Genomic DNA, 19,140 nt, shown 5'->3' on the forward strand with positions numbered 1-19,140 from the left:
TATTAAAATTGTCAAACAGTGGACATTGGGCTTATTGACCAATCAGTGTGGTAATGTTTTATTCTTGTAAGAGTGATTTCAGCATATATTTTAATAGAATTAGATTTTGAATTAGATTTCCTTTTTACCTTTTGAAATGCTCATGATCCTGTAAGTATCATGTTCAATATTCTGCTTTTTGCCAGTAAGTAACCCCCAAAATTAAAAATTTGGGAATGACTAATTCGTGTTTTCTGTTTAGACACAAATATCTAATGAGGCAAAAAAGGCAGAAAAAAATGTTTCCTTTCTGTGAGACAATAGTAGGGGTTATATGTCATGTAGTATATATTAACTTAATAAAATATTCATAGTATATATTACACCATTTAAAATATAATCATTAATTATGAAATCTTTTATTTCCTCCATTATATCTGAGTCATGAGCTATTTCTTATGACATCTTTATAATTGAGATGTAAAGAAGACTTAGAAACAAGAAAATGTCTTGGTTACGGTTAAATCTGACAGAACTGAGTCTGGAGATCTGAGTTTCTAATTCTAAAGTTCTCCATTTGCAACTGTCATAGGAAATAGTTTTCTGGTTATTTTAAGTACTAGATAGTATAAAGGATAATCTGATTCTTGAATCATTATACATGCTTAAAATAATCACCATTTTGTAAAGTAGAATTATATACATGTTAGAATGTTTTAAATTCACTAATTCTGAAAATGCTGTGGAAAGAGAGGATGACAGTTAACTTACATTGTTTGATGATCTAACATTTATTTGACCTCGTTGTTTATCATGGATCTTTGTTGACTTTATTTTAAATTAAAAATTACAACTGCTCTTTTCTCAGTCTTATTTTTGCAGATGCTTTAACAGTTCATTCCCAGTTCATTAGGTTTTCAAAAGAGAGCTATTATGTTTATTCTTCAGCTTGTACATTTCTCTGAATTTCAGTCCGGTTTTGGTATCTCTTAAAGGAGAAAATTATTCTTGAAAAACAAGTATATATGCATATATATGCCAAGAACAAGGTCAAACAAGCAGTAAAAATGAATTAAACAATAAAATGTTTTAGGAGTTGGTGTTTTAATTATCACAGTACCACAGCAAATGTGATTTCTTAATTCTAGGAATATACAAAGTAGGTTTGTTTGCCTAACAGTGAAGTATTTGCAGAGTTTTATCTACCCGTGGCATTATCCATCTTAGATTGTGATTTCACTATGTATATTTTTTTTCTGAAATTCACATTCTAAAACATGAAACTCATAACATTCGTGATAATTTTTATAGCTAAAACTATATAAATCTAGAGATTCTTTTACATTTTAGTTTATGGACTCTATATAATAAAATGCCTACAGATTTAAACATGAATGCATAAAAAGAATAGTGGGGCATTCTTAGTGAGTGTTCAAATCCTAGCTCTGCATTTAGCAATTTGACCTCTTTGGATCATTAATTTCTCTTTTTCTCAGATATCCAGTTGACTGTATAAGATTCATTAGGTTATATATATAAATGAAATCTTTTGTGATATAATTTTATATAGGGCTCTTTTATCTCTCACTTTTTCTTTGCTTTGACAAGTATTTTAAAAAAACACAGTGACAAATATCTCCCACAGATTCAAACTGAACCTAAACTCATTGCATCATTTATTGTATATTTTGCTTCTTTTCTGTCTCTTTTAAATTTACTGATTTAATGTGTTTCTCTTTAATTGTTACCTAGTGTTACATGGCTCTAGAATCTTTGGTTTCTTGGCCATGAACAGATCTAGTCATAAACTTATGCCTTTAGTGGTTTTTTTTGTTTTTTTTTTCTTCTAAAGGAAGACTACCGTTAGGGTATTGGGGTAATATTAAAGTCGGCCAACTTTCAGCAATTTTTACTTTTTTTCTTAATTTTCAAATATAGACGTTTAAATGTCTAAAGTTAATTCTTTTGATATTTTGCGAGGCTTTGCGATTAGGTTAATGAACATACACCTTCATGTTACAATGTTGTAGAAACTATATTCACATGTAATATTAAGTAAGTACTTTAAAGTCAGCAAAGAAACACAGTTACATTGCCACTAATCATTTTTATTTAGTAATAATCTTTATGTTTTATTTTTAAATCCTGCTCTTACACCCTTTTGACTTTTTGATCAATGAATTTTAATCAGTAGCTCAAAGTCATTTATTTACTCATAGCTGGAGGTTTACATTTGGGAGTCATTATAATATAGTTGGAATAACATTTTAAGCCATGAAAGTAAATAAAATATTCTGGGGGAGAGGTTGTAGAGTAAGAGGAAAAATAGCAAAGATAAGATGTTTTAAGGACAGGCAGAAGTGGAGGAAAGCACATCTGTGAAGTACAAAACTACAGTAAGGTAATAATAAGTTCACTTAAGATGCCGTCATCAGGTATTAAGGTCTTAAATTAGAGGGCCAAAGAGAAAATTGTGCACAAAAATGTAAAATAAGTGAAATTAAAGCCCATACTGAAAAATAGTAATACTAGAGAAGCTAATTCCTAGTCCTTGATTGTCCATAGAAGCCATAAAGCCATTCAGGTGTCAGCATTGGGAGGTTAAGAGGGAGACAAGCGGTCAAATTGGATCCATCAACTTAATGAACCTGAAATTGTCTGTACTGAATTCTTACTGTTTTTTCCAGCTGGAAACTTTCCCACATCATGTGGGGTTACCTTTTATTGTCAGTTTTGCAGAATATTTTGTTGTCTGTTGAATTCTTGATCATGTGTAGTACAAGTGTCTAGTTTCTGCGTTATAGAAACAGCGCTTCATCTCTTTATCTCAGCCTGGGCAAGGCAGATTGTGTCTCGTAATGAAAGCACTGGCAGGCAGGAGACTGATTGCTAGTTCAGTTAACTAATCTTATGGCTTTAGATAAGACCTTTAACCTCACAGTTCCACAGAGTCTTCATCTTCTCAGCATGGACAGTAATAATGCTTGCCTGCCCTGATGTTTTAGATTTGTAGTGGATTAACCCTGAAAATAAGAGATCTGTGAAGTAAATTTTATAATTAAAATTGTTATTGTTATATGTATAATTATTTCTTGCAGAATACTGATATTTTACTTGTTTTAATGGAGAACGTTTTTGTTGTTGTTTTTGAATATGCCATAGGGGCCTTTAAAGGGACCTGGTATTAATTATCACCTGAGAATCTCTTTGTTGAATGAATTTCATATTTTGATTTAGAAATGAAAATTTGCTAATTTTTTTTCAGTCTTTTGGTATAATATGTAATAATTTACTTCCCCGTATTGTCAGCATATACTCAAATTTTGACAATTTGTTCAGGAAAAAGTGACATAGCTTGCTTTAGTGAGGATGTAAACTGTGGACATAGTGTGCTACTTGATGGATTCAGATACAAGGGTACTTTAAAAAGTTTGTGGAAGAATAGAATTAAAACATAATGCAAATCTTTCTGTGAACTTTTCGAAGTGCCCTTGTATAGAATTTTGTGTTATTGCCCTGTGTTTCACTCTTAAATTATATGCTTCAGTTTTTGTCTTTGTAAAATTGTTATTCGAGTTATTATTTCATAAAGACATTGATTTTAATAAGTATGCTCTTTAATCATAGAAATGATAACTTTAGAAAATATGAGGGAGTTAGATCCAGAACATTTGTAAGTTATTTCCTAAATTCTGATATTCTAAGTCACTGGTTCTCAGAGTGGCACCTGGTCCTCAGCATTACCTGGGAACTTGTTAACCATGCAAACTGTGAGGCCCCATCTTAGACCTACTGAGTCAGAAATTCTAGAGCATGGGGCCCAGTGATGTGTTTTAATAAGCCTTCCAGGTGATTCTAATGTCTGTGAAGGTTTAAGAATCTCTGCTCTAATTAGTTACATTCTGCTACTCAAAATGCCATTCGAATTCCATGCTTGTATATGTGAACAGCTAAGTGTAATTCATTCCCCACTGAAAAGGTAAATTAACTGCTGTTGTTGGTTCCATTAATGTGGAGATTTAACATATAGTTTTAGAGGAATTGCATATAACTAAAGGAGTAACTGGAATAATGTTAAATAACGCCTTTGGGAGTCTGTTTTCACTTGAGAGTTGAAATAGAAATAACTTTTAAGGGGCCGAGCCCGTGGCGCACTCAGGAGAGTGCGGCGCTGGGAGCACAGCGATGCTCCCGCCTCAGGTTCGGATCCTATATAGGAATGGCTGGTGTGCTCACTGGCTGAGTGCCGGTCACGAAAAAGACAAAAAAAAAAAAGAAAGAAATAACTTTTAAGGACTTTTCATCTTGCAAATGATGTTTTCTTGATTTGGTAAAACGACAGTAGCCACCAGTTTCTCAACCTATAATCATAATGTATAAACTATCATTTGCATTTTTTAAAAACCAAAATTAATTTTATTCTGCTTAGTGATTAGAAATTTTCAGGTGGAAAAAAAAATAATCTGTCAGTTTCAGAAGGTACTGAACTATGTAGACCTGATCTTTGTTTCCTAGGAATTTAGAATATAACATAGTTTTCTTTAATTTCAGTTCCTTCCTTCTTTCCTTCCTTCCCTAAAAAGGTGAACACTTCATTTACAAAGGAAAATGTAATATATTAAAGTAAAAGGTATATCTTTTACCCCAAAGTATGTAGAAGAAACTCTCTTTAGGTGTACTTAATATATTATTTGAAAGTCACTTGTAAATTCTCACTCATATCATAATAAACTAAACTGGGGATGTTTTCCTTATATTTAAGAAATATTGCATTATTTAACCCTTTCTAATACATAAAAGTTTATGTGATTGGTTGAATTTTATAAATCGTAGCTTTGCCCTCTTTTATGCTTATTCAATGTGAGAATGGAATTTAACTTTCCCTGCCAAAATAATAAAGAATATGGTTAATACTATTATAAAATAAACTGAATGTATAGCAATGATTAGGAATTAAAAGGGCATAGGCTTTTCCCTGGAAAGACATTTATAAGACATTTCTGCTTAAATACAAACTATAGTAACAAAATACAAAATATAGTTTTCCACAGTGCAATATTTCTTTCTCATGAATTTTCTCCTGAACAATTCAGAGCGTGCTTTGTGAAGAGAAAATATTTGGCTTATGGGGAGAAATGGAAATCTGAGTTTAAATATATAAGGAAGGAAAGTACCATATTAGGGAACGTGGATGTGGTTAAATGCGTGTGGGAATAAGACTTGAATCATCTGAAACATGACTATTTGATAATGCTGTGATATATTTATATTCTAAATTTCATAATTGATTAGATTGAATTCTTATTTGTATTGTGTGATTGCTTAGATCTCTCAGTGAGAAAACATTTGAAATATTTATCTATCTTAATATCCCACTGAATGTTCAAAGTCAGATCCTTACATTTTTGGAAGGTGGTGCATATCTCACTGATGGGTAGGATGTTAAGAAATGTCTGTTACAATGTAGCAGATGCTTCCCAAGTAACAGAACCATCTGGTGACTTATTTACAGATATTATATTTTGTTTCTGTGAACTATCCTGTATTACAGTGATGTAATATTTAAAGTGTCCTATGAATCTGACTATTCATGCAATTTATATGAAAATTTACAGTTCTTGAGTACAGTTACTTTCAAACCTAGTTTTATGGTCATCATAGCAGTTCTGTTAGATACACATTAATGCTCCCCGTTTAAAGATGAGAATACACTCAGTTAACCCCTGGTGTGCACTTTGACTGTAAGCTTTCCATAATGGTTTGAGGGTATGTAAACTCAGTATAGAGTTCGTCATCTCTGTCCTTGACTGTTAGTGATTGATTCCAGGGATTACCTAGGTACTGCACATGTTATTTTAATCCTCAGAAGAATTTGTCTCAATAGGTAGCATTGTCCTTATTTAAAGATGAGGAAACTAAAGGTCAAAGGTGGTTAGCATAGTGGGTGAAGTCTGGAAGGTGGTTAATAATAGCTCACATCCACTGGGGTCAAGCTATCTGGGTTTTTATTTAGGCTCTACCACTTAAAGCTGTGTGACCCTGGGAAGGTTTCTTAACCTCCCTAAGTCTCAGTTCCTAACGTATTGAAAGAACAATGCCAATCTCTTAAGACTATTATGAAAATTAAGATGTAATGCTTGGAAAGTTCTGGGCATACAGTCTGTGCTGAATATCACACATGATTACTATGTAATTTATATTTTTTTATATTTTTTTATTTTTTTGACTAGTAAGGGGATCACAACCCTCGGCATGGTGTGGTCTGCACCACGCTCAGCCAGTGAGCGCACCGGCCATCCCTATAAAGGATCCAAACCCATGGCCTCAGCCTTGGTGCTACCAGCGCTGCACTCTCCCGAGTGAGCCACGGGGCCAGCCCACTACGTAATTTATTTAAGGTCACTCAGATGGTAGGAAGTAGCTCTGTGACCAGATCCTATGTCATTTTCTTACTCTTCTATTGCTTTCTAATCAAGGCAAGAAATGTATACATGAAAGTGAGTAGTATTAATCAATATAGCCTCTAGTCATTTTAAGAAGGGAGAGGTAATAGGTATGAGATCAAGAAACAGAGGAAAAATTTCATTGAGAGACCATGACATAAAATAAGTTTTAAGTTTTCTAAAAAGGCACAGTAGTGTTTTTTAGATCACACTGGAAAGGGAGTGTATCCTGCCTGGACTTATCTTTCTACACTATTTACTTAAATTTTTTACAGATGATTAAATACGAGAGCAGTAGAAATATATGTTTGTTTTTGGTAGAACCCTGCAGTGATCATTCCCCAAAATGCACTTGTCACTTTTCCTACTTAAGTATTCATTTTAAATATTGTCCTTACAACATTATAAACATTGAGTTACAAACGTTGTTGTTTAGAAAGAATTGTTCTTTTTATTTTTTTCCTCTCCTTCAAGTTCCTGTATACTTTAATTAAATCTCATTCTGGCATTTAATATTTTTGACATTTTTTTTCTAGTTCTCTGTTTCCATAGCTTTTATGCCCTATTTGAAGGCAGGGTCTGTCTAATTTCTAATTGCATTGCCTAATACCTCCAATACAAGATGAGGAACAAATCATAAATTACTCTGAGATAAATAAATGTCTCTTTCATTTCTTACTCAGCTTCTCAGTGATCATAGTTATTTCTTGATGTTTATCTGTGTTTTTCTCCTACCGTTGACTCCAATTGGAATTAATATCAATTGTATTAATTAAATATTAATTTTAAGAGATTCCTAATGATAATTTAGACATTTTAAATTTGACTTATTATATGTCCATTTTTAGGCTTATTTTGCTTATTTCATAATGTAAGGGGTTTGTTTTTGTTCTTTTCTTTTAACAGCAAGTCTTATTGATATTTGGTATAACTCTTAAATTGTGCCTCATATTGGAGCTTTTGCAAAAGAAACAGTATGGTTAACTCTGACATTGTGAGGTTATGGTGCATTCAAGCAAATTAGGAAGAAAGCAGCAACAACATAACTTACAGAAAGGGAGAAAGGGCCATTCTCTCTTCTACCTTTCATTGAGAAAAGATTAAGCATTTCCTTTGGTCTTGACAAAATTTTACACCAGTTTACCTCAAATTTGTTTTCGTTCTAAGGAAATCTGTTTTTTGGCATTTTATAATTGTTATATTCAGAAGCCACACTTTTGCCTGTTCTTTCAAAGATATGTTTTAACTTCTGCAATGGCAAGAACTTGGCATAAGGTCAGAATCTTATCTGTGGTACGTGCACTGATAATTTACCAGAAAATATACTGCAAACACAAAAATGTTTTCTATGTGATGCTTTGCTGAAACACAGAATATCAGGTTATTTGTAGACCTCCAGTTTTTACTGAACCAATAATTTGGGCACATAAAAATCTAATGAAATCTTAAAAGAATTTTCAGAGTCAGTTTTATTTAATGATTTCTCCTATTTAAATATTACAGAATAAAAAGAGATAAAAAAAAGTGCAAAAATAAAAATGGAAAGTATCTAAAAGATTATACTTTATAACAAAGTAATCTATAAGTTCTGGGAAATAATGCTAATAATTAAAGGTGCCATTTATTGAACTATTGATCTGCTATGTGTCAGGAACTTCAACATATATTCTTCTTACTCTTCACAACAACCCTGCCATATGGGCTTTTATTTATTTATTTTTTTGCTTACCACCTCGCGTATTAGGAGAACTGTCAGAGAGCTCACATTTAGTAAATGGCAGAACTAAGATTTGAACCCAGTTCTCTCAGACACCAATATCCACATGCTTTTAAATGAGACAGTATTTGAAAGTGCTTGGCAAAGTGCTTAAATAATTAAATGGTAGCTGCTATTACACACCCACACACAGACACACACACACACACACACACACATACAAACGGTAAGATAAAAACAGAGAAGAGAGAGCATTATACCTCCAATAGTAAGCATCCCATCATGCCATCAGACTTTATATATATAATCCACAAGCATTTAGGAACTAATGAAGAAGAAGCCACTTTACAAGGTGTATTACCTAGGAATAAACATAAAAATAGGTTGCAGATCTTTTGGTGGACAACCTTAAAACATTCTAGCAGGACAGAAAGATAGACTTGAACAAATGAAAAAACATATGTTCTCGGAGAGAATGATTCAGCATCATAGTGATGTTAATTCTTCATCAGTTGATTTCTAAATTTAACATGAACCTAATAAAAAAATTAACAGTTTTTACCCAAAAGCTTTACAAGAGGATTCTAAACTTTTGGAAATACATTTCTCAATAAAACATACCTGTTGATTTTTTTTTTTCTTTTCACTGCCACTAGTTTCTAGATGTTTAGATAGATGTATATAGATGTTAAAGTCATTTTTACAGGTTACATTCTAAGGAACCTTAGTCTCATAAGTAGATAAGAATGGAGGGGAGTGTTTATAGCAGCAACATGCAATTCTTTGAAATTTCTAAGGTGGCAAAAATTAGATAGTGAACTTATCAAAAAGTATTTTTAACAATTTATCAGCTAACAACTTGATTAGATCTTTCAATTTTGTTATTAGCATAGAATAAGAAACCACTCATTGGCAAGAGGATTATTTACCTAGTCATTATAGTACCAGTAGAGGCCAATATTTCAAATTGTCTCTTTCTTTAGTGTTCAGAGGTTTTCTGTCATAGCCCTTTAATATTGCTTATTTTAAAATCTACCTACTATGTCATTGTTTTTTCCCTTTTTTCCTTAGTTGCATTAAAATCCTCCCCTGCTGACAGAAATGGAAGCCAGGATAATTGTAGAACAAAATTCGCTGAAAGCCTGAACTTGCAAGAAGGAGAATTCTTATTACAGGTAAATTTTAGTAAATATAGTTCCTTATAATAAGGGACTATTACAATTGTAAATGGAAAATTACTTAATCATTTGTAGTTTACTTAATTAATTATTTGTAGTTTTTTTTAAGATTCACACAGTGTTTCATGCCACTTTCATCTGAACTGCAGTGGTGGTGTAATGCTAGTACATGAAAAAATGGAAATACGTGAAATGGGTTAATTAATTAGAGGTCTAGTCATCACCCTCCCTGTTGTATTTCTTCAAATAGCCAGAAATCCTAGATCATTTTAAACGTTTTTATTTAAGATACTGGATTTATATACAGTTTTTCAAGAATGTAGCTCTATTAAAATGGTTAACTATATTTATTTAATAGCTTGAGATTGTTTTTACCTTGAATTTTAATATTTTTAAATATGTTATCTCATGACTTACATTTTATTTTAGCAGCTGTTTGTGACTTATTAATATGCTATAGATTTTTTCAATGACCATAAGCCCTATTTTTATGCTTTAGAACTTGGAGAGCTTTCTTTTTCTTAGACTTGATGATATGCTTGATTCTCACTTAAAATTCTCAGATATTTATTTTGTCGGAAAAAGATAAAATAAAAATATATGCTATAATATGTGCTGTCAACACTATGTGATCATTTTTAGGTTCATCCAGTGAACTGAGTGGAAGAACTTAGTTCGCCACTGTGACAGAAAATAATCATAAGTTTTAGTAACTCCATTAGTTCATTCATTGAATGCTGGAGTGTAGCCAAATAATTTATAACATTTTTTATTACAATTCTGTAATAATGTTCAAATTTCTGATAGCAAAAATTAACTGTGCCTCCATTATGTTAAACAAATATATTCAGGCATGTGTCCTCTCCAACCCCAGCTGAGGATCTTTATGTATATGTTAGCTGAAACATAAAACTCCTATTCTGGTCATAGGAAAATGTTCTAATAATTGCTGCTTTAGGTGATTAAACACACATCTTGAGTTATGTAATCAGTTGGGTTATGTAATAAGTCTATTCTCACTTTATTTCAAGTGAGAATAGACAAATATGGACTGATTTACATGACACTTAGCAAATTGGTTTAAATTGTGGGCCAATATTATTTTTCTAAAATATTTAGACAAACTGTATACATATCCTATGTCAAGGACACAGAATAAGAATAACACTAGTGCAAAGCTAGAGTTAGATATATAAAGTTTTCTGGAAATTGGACATCTTTACATAGTTAAAAATAAACTCTCACCACTTATAAATTATGTTGGATGCTGTATGTAGATTATTCTAATAGGAAGCATCACATACAATATGACAGTACTCAAAAAGTTCATGGGGAAATGATATTGAAAGACAATATAATTCCATGAACTTTTTGACGTGCCCTTGTATGATGCGTTTCTTAGTATTGTGCTTATCTGTTATCTTTTTATGAAGGTGACTGAAAATATTATAAAATGTGAAAATGGCATATTTCATTATATACAGTTATCATAATGGCATCTGACTTTGCATTTTCAAACTGCAGTAATCAGCCAATTTCTACTAAAATGTACAGGATGTTACCAAAGCTGCAGTATACTATGTGGCCTGAAACGTTTTTTTTTTTTTTTTTTTTTTTTTTTGGTGGCCTGAAACTTTTGATGAGAAATCTTTTTCTTTATTTATCAAAGGCTCTTAAAGAAAATGTTACAAAATGTTTTATTAAAAAAATTTAAAATATTTTACTTTCTAGGTTAGTTTAAGTTTATTACTATTTTGTAAGGAATAAAAATGAAACAATACAAATAACTTTTTATATATTTTCATTATCTATTATTTACTTCACATGTTCATTTCATACATTTAAAACAAGTTCTATATGGTGCTGTTTAACGCTGTGCTTATTAGAATAATGCACCTTTATTTTTCAGTAACAGCAGTTGAAATTATAACAGTATCAATTGCACTTTATTTCTATTATTTTAAATAGTACGTGAACTTCAGCATGATTTTTAGATAGGTAGGGCAAATCTTTGTGACTAAGATTAAAAGAATGATAATCTCTTGTATTAATATGTAATTAGCATATTAATTCCATCTGTTAATTTATTAAAATAATTCAACCTACGTAATAACCTTGTTCCCATGGTATTTAAGATAATTCAAGATATATGAAAAATTGGTATGCATCTATTCTTTTTAGGTTTTTATTTTTATTTCTGACAATTAATATTTGTCCAAAGGGATTTGAAATTGTACCTTAAATTACCCTCATGTCTTACTGCATGCACCAATGAATTTTTTGGGATGTACTAAATTTGTTTCACTGTTTGAATAAGTATGATGCTCCCTAAAATAATATGGATGTGATCAATGGATAGTCTTCTCTAGAAAGAAGATATTTTCAGGATGAAACAATACCATGATGGATATATACTGTTACTATCAACAAAATTTAAGAATATTCAGTTTGGGGCCGACCCCGTGGCTCACTCAGGAGAGTGCAGCACTGGGAGCGCCGCAGCCACAGGTTCAGATCCATCCTATGTAGGGATGGCCGGTGTGCTCACTGGCTGAGCGCGGTGCAGGCGACACCCAAGGGTTACGATCCCCTTACCAGTCACACACAAAAAAAAACCCCAAAAAAGAATATTCAGTTTGGATATATTAATCATTAAATATTCAAGTTCCCATGGGTGGAATCACCATTCTTTATCCTGGGAAAATTGTTAGGTATTATATATCGTTTCTGCAGTCAAGGACCTGAGAGCCCAATGTGGTTAAAGAATTAGATCCATGCAGCAATTTGCGATCAATACAGGTAAAGGCAGCATATCATGACAGTTAAGTGGGTAGGGCTGTATGACTTTGGTCAAGTTACCATATAGTTCTTTACCTCAGTTTCTTCAGTTGTGAAACTGTAGTACAGCACCCACTTCATTGGGTTGTTGAGAGAATTAAACCATTTGAATACAAAAGAGCATTTAAAAAAAGGAATGGATGTAATAGGTGTTGGTATCTTTGTAATTGAGTTCTCAGAAATATATGAACCAAGGATCTTGAAGTTCGAAGTAATTGGAGTAAAAAGAGAGAGTCACAGTTTTTCATTTACCTCATCTGATAATGCGGGTGTCCACTAGCTTGTGTGAGCATCATAAGCACAGAGGCAAAATGTTGTTAACTCTTGAGTCTTAGTACTTAGCCTATATCCTCTTTGGTATATAATAGTCTATTAAGTGTTGAATAAACTAGTTACTCTTATTTTTATAGCTGTTTATAGTTCTCAAAGCATGTTCATGTAAATCTTTATTTGCTCATTTCCACACCTTATAGTATTGCACCTTACATTCATTGAGCACCAGCTCTGTGCTAGGCACTAAGAAGAGATATAGTTATCATATCCACCCAAGAAAGTGTCAGCTTTTAAAATGATAGCACTAAAGCTTGAAGGGATAAATAACCAAAGCCACACAGGAGTAAGAGACAGGAGTTCAGTCCAAATCTGTCTGACTCCGTACTGTATGGTTCTTATACTAAATCGTAACATGTTTCCCTTTAGATGGAGAAAGAGGGTGTCAGAAGGATTTAGCCGTGACATAGCAAAGAATAGATCAAGTACTAAATTGAACTCAAGCAGGAAGTAGTGAGGGCTTATAGAATTAAAATACATGATGGCAATAAACACTTAAAGTGATCTAAGATGCTTTTGTTATCCAGGAGGAGAATAAAGGTATTTATTAATATTGGACTTTTATAACCACTAAAAGAGTAGAAAACTAGAGTATAATTTCCAACCTAAAGAAGAAAAGAGTATGGGATAATAAAAAATAATTGGCCAAAAGCAGGCAAAGCAGAGAGAAAAAGAAACAGTACAGATGTACTATGAGCAAATAGAAATAACACATATATAATGATAGATTTAAACATAAATATAGTAGTATTTATATTAAATTTTAATTAACTAAATTTGCTGTATATTATACATGTGTATTATATTTGAATTATATATAAATTGTATGTATTTTATGTACATTATGTTTTCCTATAAAAGTTTTTAAATGTTTTATAATACTTTGAGTATCCAAATTTCAAATTGTGCTTGAAATGTCTTTACACACAAAAAATTTTCTCTTATCTACATTTCTCTCTTTAAGGATCTAATCAACATCTTTGCCCACTATTTTCCTCTTAAAGCAGTGTGACAGATTATAGTGAATGATGTCTATATAGTTTACGTTTAAAAAAAAAAAAAGGAAAACAGGTACACCACGTTTAAAAGAAAATCTGAAACATGAAGAAGACTATTCTACTAAATATTGAAAACAATATTCTAGTAAAGTTATTGTGGTTGGGCATCAAATTTGCTGTTTTTTCCTTAAAAAAATAAAAAGGTATGAATAGATTCATCTTATTCTGTGTGTGTGTGTAGTGTGTCTATGTTTGCGAAGCATATTTGGCTATTTTGAAAAGAAGATTTTACAGAGGTGAAAGTAATAGCCTTTATCTGATAGTCATTATTTATGAGTAACAATATTAAGTCACATTACTAATTTTATAACATTTTTTCCTTGTAGGCTCTGAATGGCTTTGTATTGGTTGTCACTACAGATGCTTTGGTCTTTTATGCTTCTCCTACTATTCAAGATTACCTAGGGTTTCAGCAGGTACATATATTTTTCTTATATCATCTAAAATAAATTTTTCTTAGAAAATGAACTATCTATTTTACACTTTTGGCACACAGTTGACCATTTTTATATGTAAAGTATCCAAATGTATATACTGTAAAGGAGAAATTATATGTTTGCTGCTAACATTTTTTCTAATATTAATAATTTGCCGCACTGTAATTTCTTTAAGTGTTTATGTGATTCATGATTATTGTGTTTCTTCCTTCACTTATTAAGAGTTTCATAAGAAACTTTAAGGCAGATAGGGTTAAGAGGAACAGATAAAATATTTGCTGTTAAATAACTTACAGATAGCAGAGGACATGTGACAACCATGAAATGAATGAGGGGCTATGTAAAGGTATAAGTACAATACTATTATGGTTTGTACCTTTAATTCTGATTTATGTGGATTATGGAAGATATCCTAAATAAAATGGTGCTTAAGCTGAAATAAAGAATACGTAGGATTCAGATGGGTGGACAATGGAATATCAGAGGACGGTAGAAGTACTATAAGCAGTGGACTGGAAGTCGTTGAAGGAAGCAAACATGTCTGGATTGTTTAATGTTATTGAATGAATGAATGGTGAATAAATGGAGTTGTAAAGTATTTGGCATATTTGAGGGACAAGAATATTCAATGTGATTTGAGAGCAGATTGGAAGTACACTTGAATGCTTGGTGTTCTTATATATCTGGTTCTCAAACTGTAATGTGCGTAAGAATCACCTGGAGAGCTTGATAAAAACTTATAAAATCTCTGGGCCCCATTCCCAGGTATTCTGATCAGTAGGTAATAGTGGGGCCCGTGAATTTACATTTCTAACAAGCTCACAAGGTTATTGGTCGGAATAACACTGTCTGTATAACACTGTTTTATATATAAACACAATGGAAGCCACTGAAGATTTTTATTAACGGGAGTGTGTATGCATCAACTTGTATGTCAGATGATAATTCTGGCAGTTGTGTAATGGGTGGCATAGAGGTGATTTAATGCTAAAAGACGTAAGTGTGTATGACTAAAGTAATGGAATTTGGTCACTGCCACAAAGCCTAAGTTCCACTTTTCTTGCATTTTAAACAAAATATATTAAGGTCCATTGAAAAGCCTGTTAGAAACAATGAATTTCATAAATATCTTAATCACGATTTGATATTGTGATTTTTATCAGTTAAGAAAATCAAAGAGATTAGCCATTTTCCAATCTATTTTTTTTTCTCGAATATACACATAGCCTGGCTATTCTTTAAGAGAACATTTATATCTAACATGGATGGTAGATTAAGGTACTGTTTTTAAAATTGCAAGTTGTGACTTATTAGTGGGTATGCCGTTGATATAGTGGAACACCATCAAACTTTCTTTTTAGTTGCTTAGAATGGAATAAAATAAAATAATATACAATATAACAAATAATAAAGGCAAGTGTTTTGTGAAACTTTTTTCTGTGTGCATATGTACATGTGTGCATGTGCACACAAACATGATGAATGGAAAATGTGTTTCTTACCATGAGTTGCACTAAAGAAAGGTTAGAAGAACTGGTTTAACACTAAGGACTTAGCATTGTAGTAAATGCTGAGAGACAAGAGGAGGGGCAGGATTCTGATATGGTAAAGGGATAATCCCTTACTCTCATGGAGTCAACTTTTGAAGTGAAAATGTAATACAAAGAAAATTAGAGAATAGTGAAGGAAATACATAATGAATACTAGTAAGCTTAGAAAACTCAGAGAGGACTGGCTGTTCAGGGAGAGATTTATGGGAAAGGTAGGATTTAAAACATCTATAAATGGATAAGGAACAAAAGCAGATCTTAATATTTTTGCATTTAAGGAATGGAGAGGTGACTTATTTGACTGAGCAAGAGCATTCATGTTGGAAATGATGGCAAGTAAACTTTGGCTTATCAGTTATAGTGCTAGTTTCTCTTTCTGGCTTTTCCTATCTGAGATGACTGAGGAGCATTGGCAATCATTCCCTTTGCATCCTTCACCACTAACAAGCACCCACCAATCTAGATAGGTTTGAAATTACTTTAGTAACCGTATTTTTTTTTAATCAGTACTTTTGTTTTACTTCCTTATATCTTTTGTCTTAAGTCTGATGTCATACATCAGAGTGTGTATGAACTTATTCATACTGAAGATCGAGCTGAATTTCAGCGTCAGCTACACTGGACATTAAACCCTCCACAGTGTACAGACTCTGGACAAAGAATCGATGGTAAGAATGTTTACTAGAAGATAGTGTTGCTGGTTTTTGAATATGATTCTGTGAAAGGAGGCTGGGAACCTGCAGGGGCATGGAACTCCATGGCGAAGGTATGGAGGGAGTGGTGAGATGTAAGTCTGTAGCTGTAAGCCAGAGCTAGGTCACAAAGAGCTGACAACCTAAGGAATATTTTGGCAGAGGAGAGCCATTGATGAATTTCAAGCAAGAGAATGTTGCCATACTCAGTAATATATTTTATAAAAATAACTCTGGTACCATGGTGAAAGGTGAAATGAAGTACAAGCTTAATACCAGAGTGCTTCTAAGTTGTTTTGTTTAAAATGAACCAAATAAAAAAGTAAACTAGCATATGCAAGTATAAGAAAGCTTTTCTCAATGCAAATAGTGTCTTCAGAAATCTGTGAAAGTATTAGGAAAACAAAAAAAGTATTAGAAAATATGGGAATTGTTGACAGTGATAGCTCAATAAAAATAAAGACAAAATCTAAGTAAAGTTATATATGGTAAAAGTGATATTCAACAAGTTTTAGTTTCTTTTCACTAATTCTTCTCAAAATGATTTTTCTTCTGTATTCAGAATACAGGCTCTGGTTTAGAAATTAACAGAAATTTTAGCAATTCAGACACTTAATTTAACAGAAAAATGGAAAGTAAGATTTGTGTTGCTTTTATTTCTACAGATCCTCATGGCCTCTCACAGCCAGGAGTCTATTATAACCCAGACCAGCTTCCTCCAGAAAACACTTCTATTATGGAGAGATGCTTCACATGCAGACTAAGATGTCTACTGGATAATTCATCTGGTTTTCTAGTAAGATGCAAAATCTTATGATACTGGCTTTTACTCTTGTTAAAATAAAAACTTTAGACAAATTAAATTTAGTAGAGTTTAATTGGGGAAAGAAAGATTCCCAAAACAGGCAGCCCTCAGAACCAGAAGAGATTTAGAGAACTCCACTTTGCAACAGAGGCAGGCAGCATTTACAGACAGAAATCAGAAGTGAGATACAGAAACAGCTTGATTAGTTATAGCTTGGCATTTACCTTATTTGGACATGGTCTGATTGGTTGGTTTCCTGTGATTGACTAAAGTTCAGCTGCTGTAATTGGCTGAGACTCAGCTATTTGTTATGGAAGTGTACTCCTAAATTAGGCCTTCAGTTAGTTATGTACTAAATCAGGTTGAAGTTTGTTCAGTAAGGATTCAAGGTACGGAGCCATCCTCAGGCCAAATTTAGTATACTTTACACTATTAAGTTGTAGAAAATAAAAAGAAAAATTAAGCCAATTTCATATGGTTATATTTGAATCTGGTTTTAAAAATCTACCACCAGATAATTTGATAAAAGAAAGTAACTTTTTAAAATCACCATTTCAGATTCTGAATATCTTCCATAACTCAGAAAACCCTATCCTTTGGGACATAGTAACAAAGATTTAGTGAAATAACATGAAACCTTGTATTTTGACTATTTTTAGTACTTTTCTAGGTATAAGAGAATTATCTAGCCCTTCTTTTATGGGAGGTTGCTTACCATACTGAGATTTAATGCCTGCTTGACAGGAAAATTATGGCTTTTTCCAACAGTCTGGAATAACTACTATATAGAAAAATGATTGTATGTTCATGATTGTAGTATCATCATCTGATATGAGATGCTGTTTCAGGTTGCGTAGTCTGACCATCTATGTGGGATAACTGTAGGAAGCAGCTTAAGCAGCATACTCAGAGTGGAGATGGTCTGTTCTCTCAATTGTATTTTTAACACATCTCACTCCACCAAGTACAAGAGAAGAGAATACAAAGCATATTACATATTCTTTTTGTGAATTATCAGGAATTTGAAACATAATCATATCTTAAACATTCCCAAGCAATGATTTTTGTTTGTGGGTTTATTTCTGAAGATAATTTTGCTGACCCAGAGTTAGAATTGTGCTTTGAGAGAGTTTTCCTGGTACTGATGCTCAAGATCAAATTAGTATGTATTTCTGAGGTGGAATTTGTATGTGTAATAGGGTCTTTACTTCCTTGTGCTATCAGACTGTTGTCGGAATCATTCCTTAGCCTGGATGATATTGTTTTAAACAACTAAATTGATCATGTTCATGGTTAAATTGTCTTTGTTTCCTCTGTCTTCTAAAATTACTCTTTATCTTTAATAGAGCTGTGCATTTATATGATTTCACAATGATTCATTTTAGTGTTTTAATAAAATTTTATTTTGTCCTATCTCTGTAGGAAAGATTACCGTGAGCTATGGAATATAGCTGATGTATGTTTGAAACTTAAGGTTTACTTGATGATTTATCACTATTTATTCATTCAGGAAATACATACTGAGTGCCTGGAGAAGCTCAGAAAATGATACAGGTATTCCTGTTATGACCATGAGAAGCAAGAAGCTCAATCCCTTTAGGATATTCCTCATACTACCTTTTGGGATAGTGTTAATGGGCTTCATGTAGAAAGAGGAGTGAAAGAAGGTAGCAGTTTTCAGCCTCAGAAATTTTTATGGAATTATGAAGAACCCTGAAAACAGCCATGATGGAGCCTTTTAAAAAGGAACTATTTTAAACTATTAATTTTAATGAACTTTTTTTTTTTTAAGGCAATGAATTTCCAAGGGAAGTTAAAGTATCTTCATGGACAGAACAAGAAAGGGAAAGATGGATCAATACTTATGCCTCAGTTGGCTTTGTTTGTAATAGCTACCCCACTTCAACCACCATCCATACTTGAAATCCGAACCAAAAATTTCATCTTTAGAACCAAACACAAACTAGATTTTACACCTACTAATTGTGATGCCAAGTAAGTGAAACTTTTTTACTTTGATTTCATCAAATGTATATTTTGTTTGTCTCTGTTAGCATGTAAAACATATATGTAGATCGTAATACTTATTACTGTATTAGCTACTATTATTTCA

At 32.4% G+C, this 19,140-nt stretch overlaps 1 protein-coding gene across 1 annotated transcript in view; it reads left to right on the top strand.

Annotated features, from left to right (window-relative positions):
• AHR (aryl hydrocarbon receptor) overlaps nucleotides 1-19,140 on the top strand; it is a 44,354-nt gene that overhangs the window by 14,745 nt on the left and 10,469 nt on the right. The window contains exons 3-7 of the mRNA XM_063099957.1: nucleotides 9,211-9,314; nucleotides 13,870-13,959; nucleotides 16,075-16,198; nucleotides 16,888-17,018; nucleotides 18,820-19,022. Of these exons, the coding sequence (XP_062956027.1) occupies nucleotides 9,211-9,314; nucleotides 13,870-13,959; nucleotides 16,075-16,198; nucleotides 16,888-17,018; nucleotides 18,820-19,022 (652 nt within the window). The remainder of the gene's footprint in view (nucleotides 1-9,210; nucleotides 9,315-13,869; nucleotides 13,960-16,074; nucleotides 16,199-16,887; nucleotides 17,019-18,819; nucleotides 19,023-19,140) is intronic.

This window comes from Cynocephalus volans, chromosome 6 (assembly GCF_027409185.1).
Source record: "Cynocephalus volans isolate mCynVol1 chromosome 6, mCynVol1.pri, whole genome shotgun sequence".
NCBI classification, from domain to species: Eukaryota; Metazoa; Chordata; class Mammalia; order Dermoptera; family Cynocephalidae; genus Cynocephalus; species Cynocephalus volans.